Below are 9038 nucleotides of genomic sequence, written 5' to 3'. Positions count from 1 at the left end.
TGCCAAATTAGATACATGTAAAATTTAACATTTTAAAAACGTTATAAATAAAATATTTTTTCGCGTTTTTACACTATGTAACCTAAAAAAAGGGAACAAAATCGCCGGAAAACAATTTTGGGCGTTAAAATTAAAAAAAAATTAGAATTGTTTCGTAAGGTTTTAAATAATGAAATTAAATAGCTATAACGTTAAAACGTTATGATTTGTATTAATGTCCTTTTCTATAGACAATTATAAATAATAGTATAGTGAGATTAAATAGAGTTAATTGGGTAGAAAAACAAATAAAGAAGAGCAAAGAGGATTAGGATTGAGCAAGTGTATGAAAAATGGTAGAATTTGTTTATGGGTAATTCAATTTTGATTAGAATCATTTGGGCGATGCTGGTTTTGTAAGGAGGTTATGAGTCAAATAAACTGACTGACTCTGCTTTTTTTTTTTATTATTATTGTTGCAGGTACCAGATTCCCACTGATTTGCTTACAGATTAAAATGATTCTTTTTAACCCATTTCCTCATTAGCTAAAACACTCGAATGTTATAAAACTGAAACAAAAAAGTTTGTTATTCATTATTCATTTTCTTGGAGACAAAGCCATAGAAAAAATAATGAAAGGATTAGAGGGAGCAATGGAATTTCTCAGACCCTTCATTGACTCTAAAGCTTGGGACTACTGTGTTGTTTGGAAACTGGGTGATGATCCTTCCAGGTCAGTTTTCAGCATTACACAACTAAATGTATGCCCTTTCAGTTTAATTTTATTGGGTTTTTTTTATTGATTTATTAGGTTCATTGAGTGGGTTGGTTGCTGCTGCAGCGGTGCTAATGGTAATGGTAAAGTGAAAATGGAGAACTATTCTGCTGCTCTTTGTAGAGATTTTTATTTTAAGCATTCTATTACCACTCAACCTTGTCTGGCTCTTGCTCATTATCCCTCTTTTCTGCCTTTGTATTCTGGGTATTTACTATTTACTCATCTCTTTCTTCATTTTTTTTTAAAATGTTTCTGTTTGGTGTTTTTAATCTCATTTTGTGTAATTGGAAGCAGGATTCATGGGGAGGTGGTGACATCAACTCAATCAAAGTGGATGATTATCCAACCCGATACCTCGTCCCACTCGGATTCTTCTTATGTCAGTTCATTTTTAATTTCCTGTATAATGTTTGCTTTTGATTAGGGGTGAAATTTGTTTGTTGATGAGGGTTGTGAATTAGAATTTATAAACAGAAGACGGAATTAGCTTCGGTATGAACTAATCGGGTGGAAAAATTGGCAGGGATCAGTTGGAACTAGGGTTTTGATTCCAGTATTTGGTGGACTTGTTGAACTCTTTGCAGCTAGACATGTAAGGTTTATATTCTCGGCTTTTACGGACTTTTCATACTAGAATTAAGGTATATCCTCGTCGAGCCTATGAAAGCATTCATCATTGTTTTTTTCTTATTCAGATAACAGAAGATCAGAAGATTATAGACTACATTACAGGTCATTTTAATGTCCTAAAACAAGAGTCCATGGTTTCACATGGCTACTCCAGCTTCAGTGACTCTTGTATTAATTCAATTCTTGAGCAGAACTTCCAAAACTTACCATCTCCTGGGAATTTGTTAGGCTTAAATCCTCAAACACAAATTATTTTCCCATTATATCAGTCGAATACTCCTTCCAGCCTTGAAGGATCTTCTAGTGGTTCCAATCCTTCAAATGAGTACCTATCACTCAATTCACATTCTGGTTACTTGTTACAGAATGAAATGTTGAACCAGGCAATTGAAAAGTCATTGGTCTCGGGAAAATTAAAGAATGAGCAGAACTTATTGAAGCATAAAACAGGTCTATTTCTAGAATGCGATAACAAAAGGGTCGGGAAAGTTTTGCATAAGCCTGAAAGAGATCATTTTCGATCAAAAAATCTCGTCACTGAGAGGAATAGAAGGAATAGGATAAAAGACGGGCTGTTTACTCTACGTGCTATAGTTCCGAAGATATCTAAGGTTAGTATATGGTTATGATTCTTTGTATCACTAAATAATAAGCCTTTTTTTTTTGCATTCCACAGTTTTTTGAGAACTTTGAATGTTTCTGTTTCATGGATAGATGGATAAAGCTTCCATTCTTGGAGATGCAATTGAATATATTGGTGAGTTGCAGAAGGAAGTGAACAAATTGCAGGACGAGCTCAAGAAAATTGAGGAAGAAGAATGCATTGTTGGCAATGCAGAACTGATGACTTTAAAGTTGGAGGAATTACATGAAGGCAAAAAAAACTGGCCTCCTGCTCAGAACAACCAAGATTTTTCTAGCTTTTATGAAAAGGAAATTTTTGAGGTATAAATTTTATGATTTTATTTTCTCTTGTTTAACTCCTGAAACCTGCACATTTATGCTATATTTGGAAACTAAAGGAGTGAGCTCTTCATTTAAAAACAACATCTCAGGTGCAGATAGAAGTAAACCAGATTGGAAAAAGAGAATTCCTGATTAAGCTCTTCCGTGAGCAGAAGCGAGGAGGGTTTGGAAGATTAATGGATGCTATTTATTCACTGGGGCTTCAAGTTGTTGATGCTAATATGACAACATTTGATGGAAAGGTCCTGAGCATTCTCAAGATTGAGGTGAGATTTCTATGTAATTATTCCTAATATCTATATAAGAATCATTTTTCGAATAAAGGGCCATTGAAGTCTACGAACTTGTGCTTGAGGGTCAATTAGCTCGTACTTAACCATTTTAATCAATTAGAGATATTACTCTCTATATTTAGGCCAATTAGGGACAATACTCTCTATTTTTAGGTGAAGTAACCCCTAAAGTGGGTCATTTTGATCCCTAAACGCGCTCATTTTGAACAATTTCAGGGCTTAAATTGACTAAACATAAACAATACTGTCTCTAATTGATTAAAATGGCTAGGTGTGAGTTAATTGACCTGACACATACCTCAAAGACCCCTATGACCCTTTGCTCAACCATTTTCTAGGTCTAGAGAATTTATATAATAGAAATCCTGAAAGGCAGAGACTTGATGCACCGAATTATAGCAGAAAAAGGGAATTCATGCAGAGACCCTTCGCCTTTTTCTGCGATAATTTGCTGCATTGTTTATACTACATGCTAAGTTATTTCTCCTCTGCAAGTCTAATATGAAGGACATTCAACCAAAGAAACTGAGAGAATCATTACTCAAGCTTAGAATGTAGATAATTCAGAGGAGCAGCGCAATGCATGAAGACTAGAACTAGTATTTCCAGAATTTAAAGAGTGAAGATGGAAAAATCAGCCATTCATCTATTTTCATGGAGGTGAATGTAGCAAAATAGCTATATCTATTCAAAAACTATAGATACACATATACCATTTAGCAGTAAATGCTCAGAAACTTTCTAGAAATAGCATATAGAAACTTTGTCACCCCTTCATTTTTGCCTCTTTTAGGGCAGATTTTCTCAACAGGGATCTTGTAAATGAAAAGGGTTTACAGAAGAGTCAATACAGAAAAAAATTCTAAGTTTGTTTTCCTTTGGTCCTTTGTTTCCTATTCAAAGTATGCTATGAACATCTATAATACATATTTATATTAGTGTGACAAACAATTAATGAAATGTAAGGTTTAAAAGAAAAGAAAACTTGAGAAATAATACAAGTAAGTTTCTATATTTTTTTCTGACCTTTATATCATCATAATCGATCACCAGTTTCTCAAAAAACAGTATATGCACTCAGAACGGAATCTGTTTTCCCCCTAGTATCAATAATAATATGGCGATAGTGCTGGTTTTAATGACACCAAAAATGCAGACCAAGTTAAAATGCAGGTTCTTTCAACTATGGTCTTCAGGTATTGCGATGTTACGTTTATAAATTCCGGCGGCTGCCTACGTTACCTTGACCCCCTCCGTATCTCCTCTCACTGCCATCTCTCATGGCTTTTGTTTCTAATTCCTCACTTGTGAAATTTGAAAGAGGCGGACCGCGGGATACTTCTCTGGAGGTGTATTCTCCACTTGTTGTGTCAAAGTCTGAACTTTCGTTACTGCTAAAAGCCATTCTTCTAAATTTCATAATGTCCTGATTGTACTGACCAGAATCATATACTGTGCTCTGCCCATACTTCACACCGTTACTTAAATCAGACATATCATCACTGTCCAATGCTCTCACCACCTAGAAAAAGGGAAGGAAGTTAGTAATTTTGTGAATATCTATCCCAGTTGAAGGTTATCGCGGTCTTTTAATTAGTGTGACAGGCTCAATTAACTCACACTTAATCAATTTTATCAATTGGAAACAATATTCTCTATGTATATGTCAATTAACTCCCAAATTATATAAAATGAAGGAGTTTAGGGACCGCGGTGGCTAAATTTAGGAGTTAATTGACCTAAGAATAGAGATTATTGTCCGTAATTGACCTAAAAATAAGGAATATTGTCCTAATTAATTAAAATGACTAAATGTGAGATAATTGATCATGAGGCACAATTCAAGGATCGTGATGAGCTTTTGTTCATCTTATCCAGTGACTTGAAAAATATCTTTATATAATTATCACCTGAACCATCCGAGGCCTCTTTGGACCGGAATGGCGAACACAAGCTGCTGCTGTTTCGATCATTCTGATCATTTCGCTCTCCACATAATGCCGTTCAAGCCGAGGATCAACTATATCGGTTAGATCACCGGTTTCAATGGCACGGTGGAGCTGTGGGCGAGCCTGCAATCATCATGTTCAAAAGGATTGAGTAACTTGATGAGATTTCTTCTAAAAACACAAACCTAGACTTGATTTCTTACCCATTCAACCAAACTTTCATCCCCTAGAGGCTGCGCTGGATCGACAGGTTTGCGTCCGGTTATAAGCTCGAGAAGCACAACTCCAAATGAATATACATCAGACCTATCTGTCAATTTTCCACTTGATGCATACTCCGGTGCCAGGTACCTGAATACCAAATTGAACATTAACAGAAACCCTATAACAACTCAAACACGGAAACTTTTTGAGTTCTACATTTCGGAATTTTGTTTCCATTTTTGGAAATAAACTCCAAAAATTCTATATGAATAAATTATCCTTGATTTCTATGGCTGTTTTCTGTTTCGACGTCTCTATTTTCGGCTACATAGATTACAGGCTAAAGAAGTAACTTTGAAGTCTGAAGCATGAGACGTTCAATATGTACAAAAGCTTAGATGTTGAATTCAATCAAAACCTACCCAAATGTTCCCATGACACGTGTTGATACGTGGGTCTGAGTTGTATCATTTAGTCTGGCAAGCCCAAAATCTGCTACCTGAAAGAAAGCACAATCCAAATCACAATGCAAATTAGCAACATTCACAAATGAGAAGCCGTATTTTGACCATTGCACGGATACAAACTTATCGAATTCTTTAACATTTCATTTCCATTTGTGAAACCCCAAAATTCTATATTTATAACTTATTTTTATACAAAAATATTACTGTTTCATTGTTTGCCATTCTGGTATTTTTTTCATTTCAGCATTTTCATTTCCGTTGCATGATGAATGAAAAGAATGGCTTGCCTGTGCTTCAAAGTTGTCATCCAATAGAATATTTGCTGACTTAATATCTCTGTGAATAATTTTTGGATTACCTGCAAATGAATCACACAATTTGAATCCTGCCAATCAAAATATCAACCTAAAGAAAAGTAGATAACAAAAAAAGTTTAATGAAAGAATACTTACAATCTTCATGTAAATATGCTAAACCCTTTGCAGAACTAATGGCAATCCTGACTCTACTAGGCCAATCTAATACCGTAGGTCCTGCCAGAATCCATCATCTTACAAGCTTAAGAACATGAAAACGAAAAGAAACAAGCGATACTAGGAAAAAATAAATAATCTTACCATGCAAATGATATTCAAGAGTTTTATTTGGAAGAAATTCGTAGAGAAGCAATCGTTGTTTATCACTAATACAATAACCGACCAAAGAAACTAAATGCCGATGATGAACACGACTAATAATCTCAACTTCAGCTTTAAATTCGCGCTCGCCCTGTCCGCTTCCGGCCTTAAGTTGTTTGACTGCAACAATTTTCCCATCAGAAGTTTGCCCCTTGAAAACGCATCCGAAACCACCTTCACCAATAATGTTCTGACGAGCAAATCCATCTGTCATTTCCATTACTTCTTCATAGCTGAAATGTGTTTTATTAGTACCCATCATATCTGATTCCGGATTGTACTTTTGACTCCCTCCGTAACTGTCCGGTGACTGTGAAGGTACTTGTGAACCGTACGAGAAATTCATCGCACCCGAGAAACCTGCACCGTGTGGCTGTTGCCCGTAATAATATCCATCTGCATTACAGAAACATATAAGACCTCATATTAAACTACATTGCTACGGATTGGCTATATATTATGTATCACGAAAAATAAAAATGCTGAAATGAATACGTTATAAACGTAGAGTTACGGAGTTTCAGAAAAGTTTATGTCCAACATAGCCTATGTTGCACCGAAACTTGTTGAATCTTATGTTTCCGCATTTTTTGAATTCTGAATTTTATTTCTGTACCTGTTTGTACAGTGAAATTCTTGGGAGGCATGTAATGAGGAGCATAATAATCTTTTCTTCTCCTCCTCCTCTTTAAAACAAAAACACTTGCTACTATTGCAATGAGTATAACACTACCCAACACGGCTCCGATAATAACCTTAGTTGATGAGCTGTCAGAATCGCCACCGCCTGCGGTGGGGGTCGAGTTAGTTTGTCTTGTGCTAGAGGTAGGGGTAGAGTTTGAACCAGCAGGTGATGAGCCACTCGGAGCTGATTGCCTTGGTGCTGACGGAACTGTGCTCGAGTTTGATGAAACAGGTGGTGTATTTGGAGGAGATGGAGCTATAAATTCTATTGGCGGAGGTGGAGATTGCACTACGCCATCGGCAGCAGGTGGAGGTTGAAAATCCTCAGGAGGTGGCGGAGTTGCTGCTGAGTCTGACGGAGGAGGGGAAGATGATGATGAATTGTTTGATACAGGTGGGGACTCATTACCGGCCGGAGGAGGAGGAGAAATAGACGGTGGTGGTGGAGAACGAGGTGTTGCTTTTGGAGAAGGGGACAGTGATGGTGGTGGTGGTGAGGACACTGCTGGAGGAGGTTGCGTTTTTGAAGTTGGTGGTGGGCTAGGACGAGGACCAGACTCTGATGGCGGCGGTGGTGAAGATGGAGGAGGAGAGTTTGGTGGAGGAGGTGATTCTTGGGGTGTTGATGGTGGTGGTGGCGCTTGACTATCGGCGTCACTTGGTGGTGGGGCTAATAAAAGGTTTTCACCGAGCGAATCGGGTGGTGCTGGCGGCGAGTCATTGTCTGATGGTGGTGGATCATCGGGCGGAGGATCCAAATCGTCTGCTGGTGGCAATGGAATAGTTAATGAAGAACTCGGCGAATCCGCCGAGCCTGACATCTCCTTCTCTACACAATCTTTTAATCGCAAAACTTCCTAATCAATTTTTCTCAACTTCAAGAAACCAAACGGCACAACTAATAAGAATCTTGAATTACACCAGAAACCCAAGAATCATGAACTACACCACAACAAATCTTCAAACACAAACCCAAGAATCATGAACTGATCAAACAATATTGATAAATCTTGAATTACACTTTTCTTGAACCAAATAAATAAAAATCTGAGAATCTAAATAATTATAAAAAAAATCAAGAGAAAAATGTTAGGAATGGGAAAAGAATTAGAAATCAAATGTGAAATATTTTGTTTGTTATTTTGAGAGTGCGTTGTTGGTATTACTATTATTATTAGTTGTAGCCACGATTTTCCGTTATTCCCTCATTTTAAATTGTGAGCTCATCTCTTCCCACCTTACTTCTCGCTTTACCGCGAAATTTGAAAGCGCGGGAATTTGTTAGTTTTTCGGTTACCAACCAATTCATTTTAATCTGAAAACAAACATTTCAACTTCAGCTACTCTACTACTCACACTCTTCATCTATCATCTATTCCTTACAAACCGCTGTTTCACAAATAGAATCTAGGCCGATGAACAAATCAACAAATACTACATTCATTCATATTAAACTTCAAAAATTAAACATACCTGTAATTTTATTTATGATATTCCAATATATCACATTTTCATGCAAAAACGTATATACTATAGAATTTATTTTTTATATAGTATTCATCGATTATGGAATCCCGTATATCTTATTTTAATTTTTACTAATTATTAATAAGATTGTTTTTAAATAAATTAAAATAATTTTTATTTGGCATAAAATCGTAAATAATTAACTAACAAAATTGTAAATTAGTAAAACTAACAAAATTAAATAAAAACCATTTGACACATGAAACTTGATTGATGGTCAGTGAAGGGAGAGAAGGGTTAGACGTCCAATGTGTGTAGATATACTTGTTTGAAGAACAGCTCCACTAATCAAAAATCTTAAACCTCCACAAGAAATGATGTCTGAAACTAGAAGTACCAATAATCTTGCCTTACAGACAGATTATAATCGATGGAGACAGCCCTATAATCGATTCTCTCTCTTCTTGCAAGATGGGAGCCGATGAACAATAACTGAGAAGAAGAAAACATCACGCATCAAACAAAAAACCGACGCAAGCTGAGGAACAATAACAAAGAAGGAGGAAGATAACAGCACATTTGTAATGACTTAAACAAATTCTTTTGCGATGCCAATTATTACTTTTTGCCTTGTTTCTAGTGGAATTTTAATTTATTTAATAACTGAATAGAAGTAATAATCATTTATTCCACCATGAGAAGTGAAATTAATCGTCCAGAAACTCTTTAATTCTAATATCGTCCTATACTTCATGACAAAATGAAACCTTCAGTTTTTGTTTTCCTCTTTTATTCCCTTCCAAAAACAAAAGCTGCACACTGTTCTTGCTTTTTCAATTCCTCATTTTCACTCCCAACCCAAATCTACCGCTCACTAATTCACTAACCTCACTTCAGATTTCAAGATATTTATCAAGAAATGGTCGGTTTCAGTATTTATCA

At 36.1% G+C, this 9038-nt stretch overlaps 2 protein-coding genes across 5 annotated transcripts; one reads left to right on the top strand and one right to left on the bottom strand.

Moving 5' to 3' along the window:
* Positions 1-280: 280 nt before the first annotated feature.
* LOC126655837 (transcription factor bHLH90) lies at positions 281-3523 on the top strand. 4 transcript variants are annotated; one of them, XM_050350157.2, is made up of 9 exons: positions 281-335; positions 462-714; positions 793-963; positions 1051-1138; positions 1283-1351; positions 1455-2000; positions 2104-2334; positions 2445-2621; positions 3144-3523. In XM_050350157.2, exons 2-9 carry the CDS (start codon positions 614-616, stop codon positions 3204-3206), a joined length of 1446 nt encoding a protein of 481 aa, XP_050206114.1. In that variant the 5' UTR covers positions 281-335; positions 462-613; the 3' UTR covers positions 3207-3523. The 4 variants fall into 4 exon arrangements, with proteins under 4 accessions (XP_050206114.1, XP_050206117.1, XP_055959617.1 ...); XM_050350160.2 differs by lacking the exon at positions 281-335 and having other exon boundaries at positions 392-714; positions 823-963; XM_056103642.1 differs by lacking the exon at positions 281-335 and having other exon boundaries at positions 394-714.
* Positions 3402-7740, bottom strand: LOC126655836 (proline-rich receptor-like protein kinase PERK13). Its single transcript, XM_050350156.2, has 8 exons — positions 6562-7740; positions 5886-6341; positions 5721-5801; positions 5556-5626; positions 5224-5300; positions 4801-4948; positions 4559-4720; positions 3402-4170 (listed from the first exon to the last, which is right to left on the bottom strand). The coding sequence occupies exons 1-8, from the start codon at positions 7448-7450 to the stop codon at positions 3862-3864; spliced, it is 2193 nt and encodes a 730-aa protein (XP_050206113.1). The 5' UTR covers positions 7451-7740; the 3' UTR covers positions 3402-3861.
* Between the last annotated feature and the right edge of the window lie 1298 nt (positions 7741-9038).

The sequence above is a fragment of the Mercurialis annua genome, linkage group LG7 (assembly GCF_937616625.2).
Source record: "Mercurialis annua linkage group LG7, ddMerAnnu1.2, whole genome shotgun sequence".
Taxonomy (NCBI): domain Eukaryota; kingdom Viridiplantae; phylum Streptophyta; class Magnoliopsida; order Malpighiales; family Euphorbiaceae; genus Mercurialis; species Mercurialis annua.
Note: the sequence above shows the minus strand (reverse complement) of the source record. Positions and strands in the feature narration are given on the sequence as shown.

Bases quoted from the DNA above. Each gene is read 5' to 3' on its own strand.
- LOC126655836 (XM_050350156.2), bottom strand. From the start codon at position 7,450: ATGTCAGGCTCGGCGGATTCGCCGAGTTCTTCATTAACTATTCCATTG. The intron at 6,342-6,561 runs GTACAGAAATAA...TCTGTAATGCAG, and splicing joins GAATTTCACTGTACAAACAG to ATGGATATTATTACGGGCAA. The intron at 4,721-4,800 runs GTAAGAAATCAA...TGATGATTGCAG, and splicing joins ATGAAAGTTTGGTTGAATGG to GCTCGCCCACAGCTCCACCG.
- LOC126655837 (XM_050350157.2), top strand. From the start codon at position 614: ATGAAAGGATTAGAGGGAGCAATGGAATTTCTCAGACCCTTCATTGAC. The intron at 1,139-1,282 runs GTCAGTTCATTT...AAAAATTGGCAG, and splicing joins CCCACTCGGATTCTTCTTAT to GGATCAGTTGGAACTAGGGT. The intron at 2,001-2,103 runs GTTAGTATATGG...TTTCATGGATAG, and splicing joins TAGTTCCGAAGATATCTAAG to ATGGATAAAGCTTCCATTCT.